The sequence below is a fragment of the Lethenteron reissneri genome, chromosome 49 (genome assembly GCF_015708825.2).
Source record: "Lethenteron reissneri isolate LAM-NWPU_2019-01 chromosome 49, ASM1570882v1, whole genome shotgun sequence".
Classification (NCBI taxonomy): Eukaryota; Metazoa; Chordata; class Hyperoartia; order Petromyzontiformes; family Petromyzontidae; genus Lethenteron; species Lethenteron reissneri.
This window is the reverse complement of record NC_083827.1, coordinates 1,596,384-1,616,802: the sequence shown is the minus strand read 5'-3', so window position 1 is coordinate 1,616,802 and position 20,419 is coordinate 1,596,384. Positions and strand designations below refer to the sequence as shown.

Sequence of the window (20,419 nt, the reverse complement as noted above, 5' to 3'; positions counted from 1 at the left end):
GGGAGTTTCTTCGTCTCACGACATCAATGAATGCCAAGAACAATTGGAACACCGTTAAAAACAACTTCTTCAATGAACAACAACTATCGATGGGATTGTTATCGTTTAAATCTCACGCATGACCCGATCCTTTGTTCACCACGACGCGCGACGCGTGACGACCTTCAACGGTGAGCGAGGACGCGGTGAGGACGCGGTGACCTGCGGTGACCCCCGCGCGCCTCCCCCCCCCCCTCCTCCCGTGACCCCCCCCCCCCCCCAGCACGCGGTGACGCTGCGCGAGGACGCGCGCGGCGTGTTCCTGAACCTCACGGTGGAGGACAAGGACGAGCCGGGCGGCCCCGCGTGGCGCGCCGTCTTCCACATCGCCCACGGCAACGACGCAGCCCTCTTCAACGTCAGCACCAACCCCAAGACCAACCAGGGCATGCTGGCCGCCGTCAAGGTGCCCGTCCCCCACCACACTCCAGCGTGGCCCCATGCCCAGGGAGGGGGTGGCGTGCTGCGCCGTGACGCGAGAGGGAGGGCATCTCCGGAGTCTGTTGTGGGAATTCCACGTTCCTATGGTGGGACCGGTCCGTTCGGAGCGCAACAAGTCAAACTGGCGCCCTGTCCAAATGAATGTTGAGGTGCTGTCCGGGCCCTGTTTTACAGCCCTCAACCAGTGGTGTAAATTCCACGTTGCTTTGGCGGGGTCAAGTCCATCGATCGGATTACTAATTCAAATCTGTAAACGACTAGAAAATCCATCACAACGGGAACATAAACGCAGGCTGGACACAAATAGATTTCACAACGCACACAGCTGTGCAGCATTGCATGTACAGTGCTGTACTTGTCCAGACCACCAGCGCAAAAAGAACTGAAAGTATGGCAACCTTTGTCATTCATACTTTAGACCACAAACTCAAAAGGTTGAGGAAATGTGGCCATCCCAACAGGGGGCAGTGAAACAAAGACGCGATTGTTGACCGGATTTGTGCTCATCAGGACTCATCAGCACACTACTGCCTATCAATATTGACAAAAATCGCGCAGTTATGTCTCTGTATTCATTTCGAAGACAATCGGCGTCCGCGCCAAACGGCGCCGACTCGCTCTCCTCTTGAAGGTGCGACCATCGCCGCGTCCCCCCCCCCCCACTCGCCCCGCAGCCCCTGGACTTCGAGCGCTCGTCGGCGCACGAGTTGGTGATCGTGGCGGAGAACGAGGAGGCGCTGGCGGCGGGCGTGAAGGCCGGCCCCTCGTCCACGGCGACGGTGCGCGTGATGCTCACGGACGTGAACGAAGCGCCCGAGTTCGCGCCCTCGTCCGCGCTCGCCATCACGTGGCGCGAGAACGCCGCCCCGGGCACCACGCTGCTCAGCCTCAACGCCACCGACCCTGACCGCGCACACAAGCAGACAGTGCGGTGAGTGCGTGTGTGCGCACACTTGCACACGCACACCAGGCACTCGTTTAAGGACAGATCGACCTAGGGAAGGCGCAGCGCCGGTTTAAATATTCGTTGCCGGTGTTGGCCGTGAGCGAGGATCGACTTTGGGATCGCCGGGTTCGTAGCGCAATGCAGCGCCAACCACCGCTCCCCCCCCCCCCCCCCCCACTGCGTTAATACACACGCACAAAGACAAAGATCCCCCTTAAAGCCTTAATTGACTTTTGGGGTAAGTGCTGTTAGCGAGCACCTGTGAAAGCCGATACAGCACACGTAGGGGTAGGTGCCCAACACCACGCCCAGCCACCTTTGTCTCCCCAATAGCGATGTTTACACACCACGCCAGGTACTCATTAAGAGGCTGAGTCGACCTAGGGGGAGGCCCAGGACCGGTTTAGATAATCGTCACCGGTGTTGGCCGTAGGCGGGAATCGACCTCGGGTCGCCGGGTTCGTAGCACAGCGTAGCGCTAACCGTTCCCCCACCATTCCCCAGGTAATCGACTAATGAGTATGTTCGATATTCGCGCCGCGTTCACAGCGCCGAGTTTTCGTGACCGAAGGGGCTGCTTGTCACGAGACGGGTGAAGTCGTCTGCAGTGGTTTCACAGTCCGGCCAAGCGGCTCAGCGTGCTCAGCGGGTGTGAGCGTGGGAGCTGGCGTGAGCCCCCCCCCGTCCCCGTCCCCACGTGTCCCCCCACCCTCAGGTACGCGGTGCTGTCGGACCCGGCCAACTGGCTCAGCGTGGTGCCAACGTCAGGCCAGGTGCGCACGCTCAAGCGCCTCGATCGCGAGTCGCCCTTCGTCAACAACAGCCGCTACACGGCGGTGTTCACCGCCACCGACAACGGTACGCGCCGCGCTCGCACGCCGAGGCGGAGATCCCCGCCGTTGGGGCGAGCGCTGTGAGCGAGTAGCGCCTATGAAGGCCGACGCGGCACGCAACGGGGTGTGGGTGGCCAGCACCGCGCCGGGCCGCCTTTGTATCCCCGAGTGCTGATGTTTATCACGTCGTACTCGTTGAGGGCCGAGTCGTCCACAGCTTTTAACATCAACGATGAGTGACACGTCAACCGGGCCTACCCCTCCCCCGACTTCACCAAAAAGCACTGACCAGAGTAGTGGAATATAGCCCAGCAACCACCGTTACTTGGTCTGGCATGGTGGAAGCCTTCCATCAGTGGATGAGCGAAGGGCCGTACAATACGAGCCTCCTGTGCCACAGGTTACAGGTCTCCACACACCTTGAGGTTAGTTTGCGTGCGATCAGAAATCCATGACTTGCCTTTTATTTTTTCACAAGTTCAAATTTCCCAGCGTGGAAGAGGGCCCAAGGGCCGACCATGGGCCCACGCCCTAGGAGCTCCTTCGCCCACAGCCGAGTCCTCGTCACACGAAGAGTCTTTCTTCGTCAACGACCCTTTTTCAATCCGCTGCTGGATGAACGTGTCACCCGCGGCGTGCGCATCGCGCATGTCGCGGCGCTTATTTCTCTCGGAGTCCGCGAGTCTCGGGGGCCGTTGGCTCGGTCGTGGCTCGGCTGTGGCTCAGCCTCTCGCTCGGCTCAGCCAGGCCTCGAGCCGCTCGGTTGCTGCCAACGATGCTCCAGATGCTCGGTCACGGGCAGCTCCGGCTCGGCCCTCGGCAATCACCAGCGTGGCCGAGGCCTCGCCCAGAGCCTGCTCGAGTTGAGGGTGTGGAATGTTAACTACCTCACCTGGTATACAGGAGGTCGTGGGTTCCATCACAACCATGATGATGCCTGCTGCATATTTGGAGTTTATGTGTCTCGCGTGGATTATTCTCCAGGGCATCCGGTTTTTCCCACCACATTTAGAATCAACATTCGGTTAGAGTAATTGGCTGCGATATATTTCCTCGTGATAAGCCACTTCGTTGAGTTATCGTTTGCGGCCAGGTCGCTTCTGAGAAAGAGCCACGTAGCTCAGTGGGCCTTACCTGCTATAATAAAAAATAGTTGAAGTTAAGCGCGCGGTTTTGAGCCTCAAAGCGTTTGCTGGCGGGTGCAGGCGTCCCGCCGGCGACAGGCACGGCGACGCTGGTGATCACGCTGCTGGACGAGAACGACAACGCGCCGCACGTGATGCCGGCCGACCTGCGCGTGTGCGTGGGGCCACGCAACGCCTCGTCCCCGCCGCTCGGCACGCTGTGGGCCCGGGACCTTGACCTGGCGCCCAACGGGGAGCCCTTCATCATCGCACTGCCCAAGTCGCCCATGGGGCTCGACAAGACCTGGAAGCTCACCAAGGTCAACGGTGAGCGACCTCCGTTTTCGAATTATTCAGATTTGAAGATCATAAAATACAATGATGGTTCTCACTTTCATTTAATTTGCTCTATCAAACGAAACAAATTGCAATCTTATATTTTGAACGGTTTCTGAATGACACGCACAAACATGTTTATGGAGCACTTGATATCGAGATTTGGGGGCCTTAAAATGAAAAATCTCGGATTTTCATAATTTTCCTGTTGTTTGTGTCCGAAAAGCTGTACCAAATTGCAGCTTTCTACCTCGTCGGGAAGTACCCTAGAGGTTTTTTGAGACGTATATGAATACTAATTAAGGTCTTTATTTATTTAGATAAAATATTTATGTAATGTCATTCACTTTTGTAAACGATTATTTAATTTTAATAACAGAACCGACTTATGATAGAAAAAACCCCCCACGTGAGTAAACAGCATGTATTGATGAAGCGGCACTCGCGCAATGAAGAAGCAATAGGACGTCTGTGAAAAAGAGCTTCACGGCTATCGGATTTCTCCAGGATATAACAAAGATTCTGATTCTGAATTCCCGGTGGTTGCTGCTTGTCTCACAAATTACCACACAGGCAATGGGTGACTACTGGACTAGCCACTACACCACACTGGCAATGGGTCACCACTGGGCTAGTCACTACACCACACAGGCAATGGGTGACTACTGGGCTAGTCACTGCACCACACAGGCAATGGGTGACCACTGGGCTAGTCACTACACCACACAGGCAATGGGTGACCACTGGGCTAGTCACTACACCACACAGGCAATGGGTGACCACTGGGCTAGTCACTACACCACACAGGCAATGGGTGACCACTGGGCTAGTCACTACACCACACAGGCAATGGGTGACCACTGGGCTAGTCACTACACCACACAGGCAATGGGTGACCACTGGGCTAGTCACTGCACCACACAGACAATGGGTGACCACTGGGCTAGTCACTACACCACACAGGCAATGGGTGACCACTGGGCTAGTCACTACACCACACAGGCAATGGGTCACCACTGGGCTAACGCTGGGTTGTGTCTTCTCCGCCCGTTCTCCTGCTGCCCCGACGGGGCGTGCGGCAGGCACGCACACCGAGGTGCGGCTCCTGCAGACGCTCAAGAAGGGGCGCCACCTCCTGCCCGTGGTGGCCACGGACTCGGGGAACCCGCCCCAGAACAACCACACCAACGTGCCGGTGCTGGTGTGCCCGTGCCCCAAGGGCAAGATGGAGTGCGGGGCGCTGGGCCTGGCGCCCCTCAGCGTGCTGGCGCTGCTCGCCATCGGGCTCCTGTCCACCTGGGGTGGGTGAAGGCGCCCCGGTGCGGCCCACAAGCCTCGCGCGGTCCCGACTACCTCGCCCCTCGCGGCAGGGGCGCAGCTATGGGGGGTGGGGGGTATGCAGCAGCGTTAAGCGACGCATAGGGGCCCAGTCGGCCACGAGGGGGCCCCGAATCAACAGATTAACATACTCTTAGGTTTTTTCGGTAAAGTCACGTAGGTAAAAAATAAAATTAAAATTAATAAAAGTAATAATAAAAATAAAATGATGCGATAAAGTGATTTATTATTATATTATTATTTTATTTCTATTATTACTTTTATTAATTTTTATTTTATTTTTGACCTACGTGACTTTACCGAAAAGACCTAAGAGTATGAATCATTGCAGTCACGAAAGCTTCAAATCTAGAACAGATAAACAAACAAAAAAACAAAAAAGAAATGTGTTTTATTTACTTAAATATATTCCAACAATTAACCATAAATGCTAAAAAACTGTGTTCTAAATTTAAAAAAAATTATATTTCCGAAAAATACAGAGCGTCAAATATAGCGGCGCTGCTGCTAGTGTTTGTCGCTGGACCCGGGACTTTTTTTGCTGACGTGCAGCATGAAAGCACGACGCATGACAACTTAATTGCGAGTATTGTACCGTAAAATCCTTTAATTAACACCGTCACCGTGAGACTGGCTTCCTCTCAACCCAATACGCTGTGCAGCAACTTAAACTAATATAGACAGTTGTAGCTGACGTATTATTGCTATGCGGCTAAAAAACATCCGTAGCTATTTCAGTAAAAAGTGAGTTGGGAGAAAGGAAGGGGGCCCACAATCGTGGATCTTGCATAGCTCCACCCCACCCCCCTGTTTAAATTCATCGTTGTGCCGCTGCTTCGCGGTCACCGCTTCTGCTATTTGTTGTTGTCGTTGTTGTTGTTGTCTCCGTTTCTATCGCGGCGAGTGGGCACAGGCCCAACGGCCGTGAACCGGATGTTACATTAAAGGTTTGTTTAGCTATTGTTACGTCGGCCGGCGTGCTGTGGTTTCATCCGGAGTTGATAGAATCAAGCGAAACAAATGAATGAATGAATATTTGGCAATTCTTGGTGAGGTTACCAAACTCGCCATACTCGAAAGGTTCACGTTGGTCACGGGGCTCGGATCTGAACCCAGGGAGCTCAGCGGTATTCCACCCTTGCACCCCCCCCCCCCCACCACGATCCACCCGGCCTCAACGCACGCCGTGCCCCAAAAACCTGACGACTAAAACCCACCGAGAGCTTGCGGGGTCGTTGGGTCACCGCCACTCAACGGCGTTGTGACGTTTTGTGACGTCGCTGCCCCTGCCATTGTTGTCGTCGTCGTTGTCTTCGCAGGGCCGTGAGCGCACCTCTCGCTGGCAGCCTGCTCGCTCGCTCGCACGCACACGGAGCCACCGCCATTTACTCTCCCTGGGGCGTCCGTTATAAGAAGGAAGACCAACCTCGCTCTGCATGACAACGCCGGCCGACTTACTGTGTGTGCGGAGGAAGGTTTGTGCGTGCGCGCCGTGCCCAGCGCGTGTGATTTCTGCCGAGGTAGCGCGTATTTGATTAACTCGTTGGTAACGGGGTACCTTGTGCCATTTATATCCTCGTTTGAATGTGCATTGGCATTTGCTAGTCGAAATTAAATCTCTACTGTATTAATTAATACGTGTTGTCTGTTAAAAACTAGGGCTTTGGTCTCTGTGTTTACGGATAGAATTTTCTGTCTCTATTTAGCCGTGCTTATCTCAGGCTCGTGTGGCACCGATCACGTAATCAAAGCTTTGCATCCCCTGCGCATTCGTCACTGAAACGTGTGCAGGCCCTGGGAAAAGCGCCCCGCCGCGATGTACGCGGCGGCCACGCAGCGTTACGGGGGAAAGGCCCACGGCCCCTGACCAGCCGAGCGGGGTGACCTGCCCTAGCCTGCTCCATAGCCTGGCTTAGGCCTCGCTGTCAACAGGGAATGCGCTTCTGAATATCGTGCTTGGGCACAATTGTGGCAGCGAGGCATCAGGGCTGCGCAACACCGACGATCTTTAATGCGGATGCTTATAGTTGTTGTACTATCTTAACATTTAAAATTGCCATATTCCCAGCTGGGATGGGCATGTGTGGGCATACACGCTCTCTGGATCGGTGGTGTTTTAGGACGTTCTCCCGTAATGCTGTCGCTTTATAGGCTTCGCTACGAAGGGGGCCCACAATCGTGATGAGCGAGGTGCCGCAGGGCGATGAGGAAATGCCACGATGTATCGTAGATGTGGCCGAGCGTCGTTTCCGACATTGCTTTTGTTTTTGTAAGATGTCAAACTTGGAGCTGTCTGTTTCATGCGCAGTCATGGTGTCGTGCGGATGAACGAATCGGGGTTAGGAAATTAAAGAGATGCATTTATTTCGAGCAACACATCAATAATAATTCATAATGCGCATTCCATTCTAGGATCCCAAATGCGCCTAATGGGAGAGTGGACAACCATGGAGGAGTCAAGGCCTCACAACGTTCTGTCTGCATGAGCGACTGGAAGCATGTTTCCATTGCTGGCACCTGGATTGCAAGCGTTTGATTTCTATGGAAAAAAACAAACCCCCAAATCCTCCAGGGTCCGTTGTGCAGCCACGAATGTAGCGTCCAGCAGCGTGCACGAGGAACTCTCACTTCCAGACGCTGATGTGGACAGAGCGACGCAGAGAGGCCACTCATGCTTTGTCGACGCGCGAGGGGTTCGTTACGTGCATCGTACGAACCGCTCCCGGCGGGTTAAAACAATTGATCGATTGAGGCCACAAGGCCGAGGTGTGTTGTCAGGATAATCGTCAAGCGACGCCATAGCTCGTTCTCGTACGCTTGGGTGCCAGTCCAATGCCCGGATGTGTTATTCATCACGACTCCGACGTGTTCTCCCCCGAACACCTGCGAGGCGTCTGCGGTTGCCGCAGGGTGCACGCTCGTCTGCCGCAGCCACGCACTCTGCATTGACGCCGATTTCCAGACTCCCAATCGTAGCCTCGACACCCGTTTCTTCGGTACGGCAGCCGCTCTTTGCCGCCCACCGAGGGTCAAGCGACGAGACCGTTTCCCCGTAAACTTTCACCAAGGTTGGTAATGCGCGTCCTGCGACATAATGCCGATTTTAAAGCTGTTGTAAATTTATTTTAAAATATATTTAGCACGCGATCACATCCTTTGGCCTAGTTTGCAGGCTCACGGAGGCAAATGCTGTCTGGAGTTGGCCTCATTGACAGCGGCACCATTGTGAAGGCCGCTTGTTTAGCGTCTTTTTCGACACGGTGTCTGACGTTGAGCTTCTTAGCTTCAGTTTCTGAAGGGGCCCACAAAGCACGCGGAGCGCAAGCGTCAGACATCGCGCCGAGCGACGCAAAGTACAAACCGGAAACCCATTGGAGTGTGCGTAGCAGTTTGATACAAATGCCTCAGCGCTGCGTGTCAGAGAACATGCTTCCTGCTGCAAGTGTAGCTGGTGTGCATCCAGGTGTTCTGAAGCTTGTATGTTTGTAATTGTGTTGGGCAAAGCGCAAATGTTGTTGATCTTTTTGTGTTGTTTGTGTATATTCTGAAGCTTAGACGAAAACCAGTTTGAGTTTTTAAAATAAAAATGCCTTTTGATGATTATTACAGAACGATAGTGTACACGTGTCAAGGACAGATTGGCGTTGAGCCGTTGGAGTGGGATCTCCTTGTGACGTCACGCTCACCGCGTGCATCTTTGGTGGAATGGTTTAAAATGGCCGCGGAATCGGATCTTTACACGCCCTGCGGTCACACGAACTTCCCCGCGTCGCGCTGCCGCTACTCGTAACAGAAAAAAAGGCAACGCACTCGCGACGAGCGGCCGTGGCCTCCACAGCAAACACAGAGAGAGGCCAGAGATGGAGATCGCTCCACCTCGCGCCTCTCTGTGTGTGCTGTGAACCAGGGCCAATGTATACTTTTAAATATGATTATTTTATATTTTCTCTTTTTAAGGCCACGGTGTTTCTTGACTAATGCGTTGCGTCGTTTTATTATTTTCGCGTGTGCACCACTGCCAACGCAGCAACAGCAGCAGCGTCACCAGATATAATGTGGCCACTACTTTAGAATTCAGGCTCCTCTGGACTGCACGCACCAGTATTGGCTTCCAGATCTTGTGCTGAAGCAGTGCCGAAAGACCCGCTACATTACTATTGCCCCGTGCGTCCTTCAGAAAACTAAACGATCCATGAACCGGGATTTATGCAATGTTTACCATTGCCAAATAATTACAGGAGTGAATTTTGTAAGTCGGCTGTGGAAACCGCCCCACCAATGTGCATGGCATACGCGACAGCACAAGGTCCCATGAGAGATTTGATGATTTACAAACCCGCCATCAGCCATGCAATGCTGGTGGCAGTTGCTTCTGCCGGGGGCTTTGGAAGCGAATGCTCCATCGACCTGTGATGCCTACGATGTTGTTTCTGCCTTGTGTTTGTCTATCATGGTGCACAGGGTGACCCAAACGGTCAACAAACAACACCTGTCAACGCATTATATTTCACTAAGAGATACGGCTGGAGATGGAGCTACGATTTTTTCAATTGGATAAATATTGCAAAAAGTAAGCGACAAAATAAAGAAGGTTCGTGGTGTTGGTTAACGAGCTCGTCGCCCGCGGTGTGAAGTGTCACGGGCGCGAGGTCTTGACGTCGACACGGCGGGCGCCACTCCAACGGAACAAAGCGGCGATGGTGATCACCAAGAACGTCCTCACTTAGGAGGCTGGCCTGCCAGCTTGTTGTATTGTGTTCTTTTTTTACTAATATACTACACAGTGCAGGATTACATGAAGGCAAATTCTCGACTGAGCGGAGTGCTTCGCGTGCTCAGTGGTGTCACCGCCGAAGAGCTCGTTCGCTCATAGACGCTGCACCCCATCGATCCGTGGACGGTGCTGGTGGTGGGGGTCAGCGGCTATTGATGTCCGTCACAACACGGCCATTGCCAAGGGCAAGCGAGAATCGCATCTCGTTGACAGCCTTCATGTCACGAGTTGGCTGCGCACGGGTCCCGCCTTGCACCCTGGCTCAGTACTCCTGGCTCACCGCTTTGCGCCACGACCTCAAAGGGAGAAGGATGGCCCTCGTAAAAGGACGGCCCCCGCAGAGCGGGCGCCCGTTCGTGTTGCAGGGATGTCGCCTGCTTGTGCGTGTCTTTGGCCTGCAAAGTGGAAATTTTGCTTCGCAGCACGACCACTGTCGATTCCCCGCAGTGTGTTTAGTTTGGTTGTCCTTCCCCCGCACCTCCGATGAGCCACGGTTGGCTACGTACGGCGCGAGAGAAGTTCAACGTACAGGTGCGCGCAATGTGGCGCTCGCGTTCTCAACCTTGGCGGGATAGTGGGGCGAGTCGCCCCCCGAGTCCGCATTGGCAGCCTTGCGATCGCGAGGCCGTTCGCTCTAACCGCAGGTCAAACCCGGCCGGAGTTTGCCATTCCACATTACCGCAAACGCTCTACAATTGGCTCCCGAGTAGGTGGCCCAATGTTTTTTTGCCGTCTGATAGAAGCGTGCGGTCCCGCGAGAGTGTCAGCGGGAGGGCCTGGGCGGTGAGGTCGCAGCAGAGCCGCTGAAGGTCCAAAGGGGGCAGCACCGCCCACGTGACCTCGCGCCGCTCGCGACGACATCCAGGCTGGAGCGCGACGGCACTCGGCGTGACGGGGCCGTGGCGTCGTGAAGATCCCTCGGTGATCCTCCCGTGCACAGAGCTCGCTCCCCCCCCCCCCCTTGCTGGCCTGAACACAAAAGTGAAATTACACGGCTATGTGAAGTGCATTGTTAAAAAATAAAGCCACAAGGTTTGGGTGCTGAAATGTCCAATAAACTTCAAAAATTGCCTTTACTTGAAATGTGTGGAATTTGAATGACGTTTCATTGTGCACACACCCATCCGATTCAGTGTCCTCTGTGCAAGCGTGTGCCGGTCGGCTTGGATGAGACACTTGGAATGCCAAGCCACTGTGCTGGAACACGGCAGCCTACGTCTACATCGGAAGACATCTTAGGGATGTGGGCGCCCACTCCACACAGCGTGCTTCGACAACGCCCCACGCGCTTTGGGGCGTGACTCTGTACATGTGCACAATGTAACGTGCCACGCGCAGTGTATTATGTTTATTGGAATGCACGTTATTTTTTTACGCAATTTATGAACTTTATTTTATTTTACCAGGTAAGGTCCACTGAGCTATATATATATTTTTTTTCAGAAGCGACCTGGCCACAAATGATAGCTCAACAGAGTGGCTTATCACGTTGACATTTATTGCAGCCAAAAACTCTTGAACGCATTTTTCTAAATGTAGATGGAAACCCCGGAGGACCTGGACAAAAATACACGCGACTACAGGGAGAGAGACATGCAAACTCGAAATATACAGGCGTCAGGGTCGGGATCGAAGCCACGACCTATATACCGGGCGAGGTAGTTAACATCTCACCACCGCGGCACCCTCAAAGCGTGTGATATAATTAAACTTTATACTCTTTGGTTCTTTCGGTAAAGTCACGTAGGTATAAAAATAATAGATCACGACGTTTCGATCGCAACACAAGCAATTGTTATCAGGTGGGACAACCACAGCAAGAAAAAACTGCTGGTTGTCCCACCTGATGACGATTGCTTGTGTTGCGATCGAAACGTCGTGATCCATTATTTTTCTACCTACGTGACTTTACCGAAAGAACCAAAGAGTATGGATTCCTGCAGTCACGAAAGCTTCAAATCAATAATGAAACTTCTGTTAAAGCCCTGAGACTCGGTTGGGCATTATAGAGTTACGTGCCACGACATGCCTGAGACTGAGGGACATCCAATCCCTAGAGAAGTGGTTCTTCGGTTCAATAGAAACGTAGAATGCTCATTCGATTAGATTAGGATAGAATTCAAATTGTGAGGACTCCGTGGAAACGACACGAGACAACAATGTGAGTTTTATTTTGGGGATCTTACATTTTTAAGTGGACGAGTCCATTACTGACCACCAAGAAGGGGCCCAGTGGGAGAGCCATCTTACACCGACCTACAGGCCTCCCGTGTATTCATTGCACCGTTGACAATCTTGTTATGGTTTGGGGTCATAATTTGACACCGGCAATCGCCTACTTTGTAACATCATTGTCCACTGCGCGGTGGACACCGACGGTGCCGGATTATCCTCGTAGCAAAAGTAGCTACAAATGCTACGGGCCCAACGCTTAATGCTTTCAAGCTATCAATTCCTGTTCAGTGTTTCTGCACTTGCTCTTACTATAGTACTATACCGCCTTCAACTTTTATGAACGACTGGGTATTTAAGATTAGCGATTTGTCGTATTTTGTCTGTACAGTATATCAAATGAAAAAATACAATTACTTTACTATGCAAGTAAAACGTTTGTGATTTCATATTATTTTTTATTTAGGGCCCCTTTATAACATGTGCTACAGGTCCCGCACTAGCTGAATACGTCACTGGACACCGCGCTTTCTTGGGCCGTGGGAAATATCGAACCGTCGTCGTGTCTGGGCCCTGACCACCCCAGCACGTCGCTGTGACGCCAGGAAGCTCCAATGCAGTGGTGTGCACGCGTGAGCTGAGAGCGAGACGTGTGATCCCGCTCACTAAACGCAAGCCTAAAAACCCCTGCGTGTCATTGCAAGGCCCGCGTGCTACTGGCGGACCCTGGTGGTCTTTCTTAGTACGGCTCCCGACAATACACAGAGTGTGACCCCCCCCCCCCAACCCATCATCGTGCTGCTGTCATATCCAACGATGATTTCAAATCTATAGCGGCCCTCAGACTGATGTATTATTATCGGCAAAAGTGACCCCGCTTGGAAAATGAGTGAAGAACACCGCTGTGTGTGAAGCCAGCCTTGGTATCGACCAAGGAAAGGAAAGCAACCGAGAGGAGATGGAGCGATGAAATCGTTTCCGTGTACAGGCGCTGGGCCTCCCGCAGTGCGCACGCCCAGTGCCCGCGCGCACGTGGTTCCTTTGTGACGTCACGCGACTTGGGGGCAACCCCGTGGGTAGTGAACCCCCAGACCCGTTTACAGGCGTGAGTCAAGGTGATCAACTCGTATAGCCTCGCTGACATGCAACAAACGTCTTAACGCTTCTCTATTACCGCTCTAATCGTGCTGTTAGTTGCTGGCCTGTGCTGAGCAACCGCGATTTTGAAAACAACAAATACTCCACAAGCCGCCGCATATTGACACGTGGCAAACTCAATCCGGAATGGCCGCAGGCAGTTACGGGACACGCGAAACAACTCGAATCCCCCGGGGTCAATCCACTGCTGGATGAAGGCGGCGACCACGCTGGCCACTGCCGTTCGGTGAAGGGAGTGCCCAGAGCCGGCTCAGAAACCACCCGCCACTGATGTTGTTATATCTCTGGGCGGGAATGGAACTCGGTTCACACAGGGTCAAGGTGCAATGCGCTAACCACTTGCCCCACCGCTCCACCCCGTGTTAGGGCACTGCTGGTTTATACCGAAAACATTCATTGTTATTTGAGACAGCGTCGGCACGATCACTCATGTTAGTAATGACTGCATCCTAATTATAATTGGAGTGCTAGTTTCGATTGGCTGCGGTGTTCGCGATCGTTAGGGGCCGTCCATAAATAACGTAACGCGATTTTGGACGATTTTTGACCCCCCCCCCCTTCGTCACACGGCGTCACAAAAAGTCAGACCCCCCCCCTCAAATATGACGTCACAAAGCTCTGCCCCCCCCCCCCAAAACAATAAAACATGCTTCAAATCGCTTTAAACTATTGTCATTGTAGTGCGTATTTAATGTGGCGCTGCACTCTGATGTTGTAGGAGAAAACATTTTATTAAAAATTATATTTAATTAAGTAGAACGTGTTGTTTATATTTATTTAAAGTTGCGCATTTTAATGTGACGTCACATTTCTCACCCCGCCCCCCTCGTCACACATCGTTACAAATGTCTGACCCCCCCCCCCCCCCTAGATGCGTGACGTCATTTATGGACGGCCCCCTACACTCTCGCTCGCAGCCACGCGTTCTTGGCGAGGGCACGCCCTATAAGCGACGGAGCCCTCTCCACCTTGGCAACGCCAACTCAGCAGCAGCAGCAGCAGCATGGGGGTGGGGCACGAACTCGCGAACCCCGGAATTGTCGCTCGTGGTTTTGGTGCGCTCCTTGATTCTCCTTCTCTCGAGTTCCGCGACAGAGAGGGAGGGGGTGGAAGGGGAGAGAGGGAGGGGGTGGTAGGGGAGGGAGGGGGTGGTAGGGGAGGGAGGGGGGTGGTAGGGGAGAGAGGGAGGGGGTGGTAGGGGAGGGAGGGGGTGGTAGGGGAGGGAGGGGGTGGTAGGGGAGAGAGGAGGGGTGGGAGGGGAGGGAGGGGGGAGGGGGGTGGTAGGGGAGGGAGGGGGTGGGTAAGGGAGAGAGGGAGGGGGTGGTAGGGAGGGGGGTGGAGGAGGGAGGGTAGGGGGTGGGGTAGGGGGGAGGGGAGGGAGGGGAGGGGAGGAGGGGGTGGGGGGTAGGGGAGGGAGGGGGTGGTAGGGGAGGGAGGGGGTGGTAGGGGAGAGGGGAGGGAGGGGGTGGTAGGGGAGGGAGGGGGTGGGGGGGGTAGGTGGAGGGGAGAGGGGAGGGGGTGGTAGGGGAGGAGGGGGGGTAGGGGAGGGGGGGGTGGTAGGGAGAGAGGGAGGGGGTGGTAGGGGAGAGGAGGGGGGGGGTAGGGGAGGAGGGGGTGGAGGGGAGGGAGGGGGGGGGTAGGGGAGAGGGGGGTGGTAGGGGAGGGAGGGGGGGAGGGAGGGAGGGGGGAGGGGGGAGGGAGGGGGTGGTAGGGGAGGAGGGGGTGGGGGGGAGGGAGGGGGGGGGGAGGGGAGGGAGGGAGGGGGGGAGGAGGAGGGGGGGAGGGGGGGGAGAGAGGGAGGGGTGGGAGGGAGGAGGGGGGGAGGGGGTGGAGGGGAGGGAGGGGGGGGAGGGGAGAGGGAGGGGGTGGGGGGGAGGGGAGGGAGGGGGGGTGGGAGAGAGGGAGGGGGGGGAGGGGAGGGAGGGGGGTGGAGGGGAGGAGGGGGGGGGTGGGAGGGGAGAGAGGGAGGGGGGTGGTAGGGGAGGGAGGGGGAGGGGAGGGGGGGGGGGGGTAGGGGGGGAGAGAGGGAGGGGGGGGGAGGGGAGGGAGGGGGGGGGGTAGGGGGGGAGGGGGGGGAGGGAGAGGGGGGGGGGGTAGGAGGAGGGAGGGGGGGAGGGGGAGGGAGGGGGGGGGGAGGAGGGGAGGGGGGAGGGGGGTGGGAGGGAGGGAGGGGGGGAGGGGGGGAGGAGGGGGTGGGAGGGGAGAGAGGGGGGGGGTAGGGGAGGGAGGGAGGGGGGGTGGGGGGGGAGGGAGGGGTGGTAGGGGAGAGAGGGAAGGGGGGTGGTAGGGAGGGAGGGAGGGGGGTGGTAGGGGAGACGAGGAGAGGGCGGGCGGTGGGTTAGGGAGGGAGGAGGGGGGTGGTAGGGGAGGGAGGAGGGGGGTGGGAGGGGCGAGGAGGGAGGGGGTGGTAGGGGAGAGAGGGAGGGGGTGGTAGGGGAGGGAGGGAGGGGGTGGTAGGGGAGGGAAGGGAAGGGGGTGGTAGGGTAGGGAGGGAGGGGGTGGGAGGGGAGAGAGGGAGGGCGGTGGTAGGGGAGAGAGGGACGGGGGGTGGTAGGGGAGGAGGGAGGGTGGTGGTTAGGGGACGGGAGGTGAGGTTTTTTTGGTGGAGGGGAGAGAGGAGAAGGGTGTTGGTAGGGGAGAGGAGGAGGGGGTTGAGGAAGGGGAGAGAGGGAGGGGGTGGTAGGGGCGGGAGAGGGGTTCTCGGTGGTAGGGGAGGGAGGGGGTTGGTAGGGGAGGAGGAGGAGAGAGGGGCTGGGTGGATGAGGGAGGGAGGGAGGGGGTGGTAGGGGAGGGAAGGGGGGGAGTGGGAGAGCGGATGGTGGAGCGGAGGAGGTGCGTAGGCGGTGTTAGGGAGGGAGGGGGTGGTAAGGGGAGAGAGGGAAGGGGGAGTAGGGGGAGCGGGAGTGGTAGGGGAGGGGGTGGGGTTGGTAGCGGGAGAGAGGAGGGGGTGGAGGGGAGAGAGGGACGGGGGGTGGTAGGGGAGGGAGGGGGGGTGGTATGGGGAGAGAGGTGAGGGGGGTGGTAGGGGGAGGGAGGGTGGTGGTAGGGGAGGGAGGGGGTGGTCGGGTTGAGAGAGGGAGGGGTGGTAGGGGAGGGAGTGGGGTGGGTAGTGGGGAGGTGAGGGGGTGGTAGGGGCGAGAGGGGAGGGGGGTGGAGGGGAGGGAGGCGGGTGGTGGTAGGGAGAGAGGAGGGGGTGGGAGGGGAGCGGCAGGGAGGGGGTGGGTAGGGGAGGGAGGGGAGTGGTAGGGGAGAGAGGGCGGGGGTGGTAGGGGAGAGAGGGGGTGGGAGGGAGGGGAGGGGTGTAGGGGAGAGGGGGGGGGGAGGGGGGGAGGGGAGAGAGGGAAGGGCGGTGGTAGGGGAGGGTAGGGAGGGGGGGAGGGGAGGAGAGGGAGGGGGTGGTAGGGGAGAGAGGGAGGGGGTGGTAGGGGAGGGAGGGAGGGGGGTGGTAGGGAGAGAGGGAGGGGGTGGTAGGGGAGGGAGGGAGGGGTGGTAGGGGAGGGAGGGAGGGGGTGGGAGGGGAGAGAGGGAGGGGGTGGTAGGGGAGAGAGGGAGGGGGTGGTAGGGGAGGGAGGGAGGGGGTGGTAGGGGAGGGAGGGAGGGGGGTGGTAGGGGAGGGAGGGAGGGGGTGGGAGGGGAGAGAGGGAGGGGGTGGTAGGGGAGAGAGGGAGGGGGTGGTAGGGGAGGGAGGGAGGGGGTGGTAGGGGAGGGAGGGAGGGGGTGGGAGGGGAGAGAGGGAGGGGGTGGTAGGGGAGAGAGGGAGGGGGTGGTAGGGGAGAGAGGGAGGGGGTGGGAGGGGAGGGAGGGGGTGGTAGGGGAGGGAGGGAGGGGGTGGTAGGGGAGGGAGGGGGTGGGAGGGGAGAGGAGGGAGGGGGTGGGAGGGGAGGGAGGGGGTGGTAGGGGAGAGAGGGGGTGGGAGGGGAGAGAGGGAGGGGGTGGTAGGGGAGGGAGGGAGGGCGTGGTAGGGGAGGGAGGGGGTGGTAGGGGAGAGAGGGAGGGGGTGGGAGGGGAGGGAGGGGGTGGTAGGGGAGGGAGGGGGTGGTAGGGGAGAGAGGGAGGGGGTGGAAGGGGGGAGTGGGAGTGGAGAGAGGGAGGTGGCTGAGCGCGCGAGCCTCGCTCTCTCACGAACTTTCCATCGCCCCTTGAGACGGGGCTGGGTGTTTGCTTGAGACGGGGCTGGGTGTTTGCTGGGCGCTTCTAGAGCCGCCCTGCCTCGGACGGCTGGGCGCGTGTTAACCCGTGACCAGCAGCAGCGGCTATTGAACGTGTCGCGAGTGTTGTTCGCTGTGCTTGTGCAGCAGCGTCACCACGTCCACCCATTGTGAAAGTTCGTGACTGGGGTGCAGCCGTCACGCAAGTGGCTGGCGCACGGCAAGTCAATGAAGCCGACAACAATCTGCGTTGAATTCCCGGCCACGGCTTCTTGCCATCCTTGCCGAGTGATGTCCGGACTGGTGCACACACCCTTCAACCCGGCACCATCATCCAGCAGTAGACTTACGAAGAAACGCAATTAAACTACATCGCACAGTGTTAGGAAACATGACGAGTGAGTGTGATGCTACCGAGATCGACGTTGTATGAAGTATTCCGATCCGCCTAATTGATTTTAAGACTTTGCCCCACTCGCTCACCAATTCTAGAAGCTCAGCGCGCCCAGTTGTAGGCGCGCGTGAGAGAAATGACAAGAGGAGCTCCCGTGCTATGCGCGCGCACCAAGGGTGCAACTCCCGACTCACAGCCACGGCTACCGTCAGTGGCGAGTGATGGGGGAACCCGGTCATGCCCACACCCGCCAACTCATTTTTACCAACCCGCAATAGGCGAACGCGAAGTATGGTCAAATCAATGTACCTACGTATGTTGAACTTTTTTCGCACCGTACGTAGCCAGCCGTGCTAATCGGGGGGGTGCTGGGGAAGGACAACAAACGAAACACAAGAAGCTATTTAACAACGCCCACGTGAGAAGCCACAAAAGTGCGATTGTGTTGCCATGCAAACCAAGCCATGCGCCGTCTACTGAACCCCGTGGTCTGCTGCGCTTTTACAACGGAGACGAAACAGCAAAACGACAGCAACTCTCTCCTGACATTCACAGCAGCTGCTGAACGTGGCCACAATCTCACTCCTGTGGCTTGTCTTAAAGTGTTCTAGTTGTTAAAGAGATGTACGCGGAGCGGCCTGTTCGTGCTCTTGATGCTGTTGGTGGCTCCCCTAGCTGCGTCTTCGAGGAGGTGGAATGTCAAAGGGGCCGTCCATAAATGACGTCACGCGATTTTGGACGATTTTTGACCCCCCCCCCCCCCCATCGTCACACGGCGTCACAAAAAGTCAGACCCCCCTCAAGATGACGTCACAAGGCTCTGCCCCCCCCCCCAAAAAAAAAAAACATGCTTCAAATCGCTTTAAACTATTGTCATTGTAGTGGTTATTTAATGTGGCGCTGCACTCTGATGTTGTAGGAGAAAACATGTATTAAAAAGTCAATTTAATTAAGTAGAACGTGTTGTCTATTTTTATTTAAAGTTGCGCATTTTAATGTGACGTCAGATTTCTCAACCCCCCCCCCCTCGTCACACATCGTCACAAATGTCTGACCCCCCTCCTAGGTGCGTGACGTCATTTATGGACGACCCCAAACGCAGGAGGAGGTATGCCATGATGTTTTGGGTCTCGAATGAGAGGCGCCTATTCTGGACGTCCGCGTTGTTCCACTTTGTTGGCACAGCAGCAGCAGCGCTCTTCTCGATCTGGGCGGTGAGATTCTAGGATGGTGACAGCAGCAGCAGCAGCGTTCTTCTCGATCTGGGTGGTGAGATTCTAGGATGGTGACAGCAACAGCAGCGTTCTTCTCGATCTGGGTGGTGAGATTCTAGGATGGTGACAGCAGCAGCAGCGTCCTTCTCGATCTGGGTGGTGAGATTCTAGGATGGTGACAGCAGCAGCAGCGTTCTTCTCGATCTGGGTGGTGAGATTCTAGGATGGTGACAGCAGCAGCAGCGTCCTTCTCGATCTGGGTGGTGAGATTCTAGGATGGTGACAGCAGCAGCAGCGTCCTTCTCGATCTGGGTGGTGAGATTCTAGGATGGTGACAGCAGCAGCAGCGTTCTTCTCGATCTGGGTGGTGAGATTCTAGGATGGTGACAGCAGCAGCAGCGTCCTTCTCGATCTGGGTGGTGAGATTCTAGGATGGTGACAGCAGCAGCAGCGTTCTTCTCGATCTGGGTGGTGAGATTCTAGGATGGTGACAGCAGCAGCAGCGTCCTTCTCGATCTGGGTGGTGAGATTCTAGGATGGTGACAGCAGCAGCGGGATCAGTGCGAGCTGCCCAATTCCCATCGCGGACCGCGGCGCCGCGCGATCGCCACTCCGATTCAGCAACCAGTTGCAGAGCAGACGGACGGGGCCACGGCGGACGCAACCAACCCGCATCGTCAGTCGTGCCCGCAGTAAACCCGTGAAGCCAAGCCCCGCAAGCTCCCCAGCAAGCGGGGATGGGGTTCAGTTTCAGTTTAACTTAATAGGTACTTGCTTTACACCACGCCCGTCCGCCTTTGTCTCCCCAGTGGCGATGTTCACAAACCACACCAGTTACTCGTTTGAGGCTGAGTCGACCTAAGAGAGGCCCAGGACGGGTTCAAATAATCGTCACCGGTGGTGGCCGTGAGCGAGAATCGAACTCGGGTCGCCGGGTTCGTAGCGCAGCGCGCTAATCACTACACCACCGCTCCCCCCCCCCCCACACAGGATAAAGACAAAGATCCCCCGTGTAGCCTCGTGTGCCGTGCCGGCCTTCATAGGTGCTCGCTAACAGCACTTGTCCCCTACAGTCTCACAGGCTACACAGGGGATCTTTGTCTTTATCCTGTGTGTGTGTGGGGGGGAGCGGTGGTGTAGTGATTAGCGCGCTGCGCTACGAACCCGGCGACCCGAGTTCGATTCCTGCTCACGGCCACCACCGGTGACGATTATTTGAACCGGTCCTGGGCCTCCCCTAGGTCGACTCAGCCTCAAACGAGCAACTGGTGCGGTGTGTCAATATCGCCACTGGGGAGACAAAGGCGGACGGGCGTGGTGAATCCAAGTCCCGGGCGAAGCCGGCGAGTACAAGCGAGTACAACAAACGTTTAGCTGCAGACATCCACAGGAGGTTGTCGGAACCCCCCTCCATGTCCGGCGCCAATGGTCGCGTCCCGTCCAGAACCTTCTGTCCCCGCCCACGGCCCCCGCGCCCATAAAGAGCGCGGGGGGCGGCAGAG

General features: G+C 56.6%; 1 protein-coding gene across 1 annotated transcript in view; it reads left to right on the top strand.

The window, feature by feature from the left end:
* Positions 1-10,907, top strand: part of LOC133354932 (cadherin-13-like) — a 73,028-nt gene extending 62,121 nt beyond the window's left edge. The window contains exons 8-13 of the mRNA XM_061572131.1: positions 263-445; positions 1,155-1,411; positions 2,142-2,284; positions 3,465-3,710; positions 4,802-5,020; positions 6,377-10,907. Coding sequence (XP_061428115.1) covers positions 263-445; positions 1,155-1,411; positions 2,142-2,284; positions 3,465-3,710; positions 4,802-5,020; positions 6,377-6,384 — 1,056 coding nt within the window. The 3' untranslated portion in view covers positions 6,385-10,907. The remainder of the gene's footprint in view (positions 1-262; positions 446-1,154; positions 1,412-2,141; positions 2,285-3,464; positions 3,711-4,801; positions 5,021-6,376) is intronic.
* The last annotated feature ends 9,512 nt before the right edge of the window (positions 10,908-20,419 follow it).